General features: G+C 68.4%; 1 protein-coding gene across 1 annotated transcript in view; it reads left to right on the top strand.

Annotated features, from left to right (window-relative positions):
- LOC104991787 (mucin-2-like) overlaps positions 1-1,076 on the top strand; it is a gene marked incomplete at its 3' end in the record, with an annotated part of 16,980 nt that overhangs the window by 1,378 nt on the left and 14,526 nt on the right. The window contains exon 2 of the mRNA XM_010844393.1: positions 182-449. Coding sequence (XP_010842695.1) covers positions 182-449 — 268 coding nt within the window. The remainder of the gene's footprint in view (positions 1-181; positions 450-1,076) is intronic.

Here is a 1,076-nt window from a genome sequence, read left to right as displayed (position 1 = left end):
GGGGGCCCGAGACCGCGCGGGCGGGTGACCAGGGGGCCGGCAGAGGGCCCTGCAGGGCGACCTCCCCAGGGCCTGGGCCAAGACCCCAGTGGCTGTGAGCAGCTGGCGGGCGCCTCCGGAGCAGAGGGTCCTTGAGGGAGGCGGCCAGGCCACTCACGCCTCCCCCCGCGGCCCCCAGAAGGCAGAACCCGGAACCACGGCCACAGTGTGTGCAGCTCCTGGGGCGACTCCCACTACAAGACCTTCGACGGCGACGTCTTCCGCTTCCCTGGGCTGTGCGACTACAACTTCGCCTCCGACTGCCGCGATGCCTACAAGGAGTTCGCCGTGCACCTGAAGCGTGGCCCCAGCAGCAGTGGGGGCCCGTCCCAGGTCAAGTATATCCTGCTGACCGTCAAGGACGACACCATCTACCTCACCCGCCAGCTCACCGTGCTGAACGGGGCCATGTGAGTGGTCCGGCCCGTCCCCTCCTGAGTCCTGGTGACAGGGCTGCGGCCCCTGCCCCCCAGCCTGACCCACTCCCCCGGCCCGCATCTATTCTGGCCAACGGCTCAGAAGCAGAGTGTGGGGTCCGAGTCCAGGTCATCGATTCATTCAGCAAATGCTGATGAGGCCCTGGCAGGAACTCCCAGGGGTGCGGGGCTGGGGAGGGGGCTCAAGGGATTTATTTATCCCGCGCGTCTCTGAGACCTTTTCTGCTGGGAGCCCACCAGGCTCTGGGCTCGCCGTCCTGGCGGCCCGGCGGGCTAGGGCTACGCGGGGCCCACAGGAGGCCGTTCCTCCCCCACGTTGTCCAGCATTGTCTGGGGAACAATGGGGCTCTGAGCGCACTCCCGCCCAGCGGTTCCCCACCTGCAGGCTTTGCCCTTTCCCTGCTGCTCGGGGTTTAGTTTCCCACAGCCCGGGCTCAGCGTCGGGGTGGGCACAGGGCCCCAGAGGCGGTGCTGGATGGGCACAGGGCCTGCCCTCGGAGGCTGGGTGAGGCTTTCCCAGTTGGCCCGCCCTCCTCCCAGGGCTCCTGGGGATTCCTACCAGGAATGGAGCCTGAGGTGGGGTGTGGAGAGGGCCCTGGG

The sequence above is a fragment of the Bison bison genome, unplaced genomic scaffold (genome assembly GCF_000754665.1).
Source record: "Bison bison bison isolate TAMUID 2011002044 unplaced genomic scaffold, Bison_UMD1.0 scf7180017847995, whole genome shotgun sequence".
Lineage (NCBI taxonomy): Eukaryota > Metazoa > Chordata > Mammalia > Artiodactyla > Bovidae > Bison > Bison bison.
This window is presented reverse-complemented; position numbering and strand designations above follow the sequence as displayed.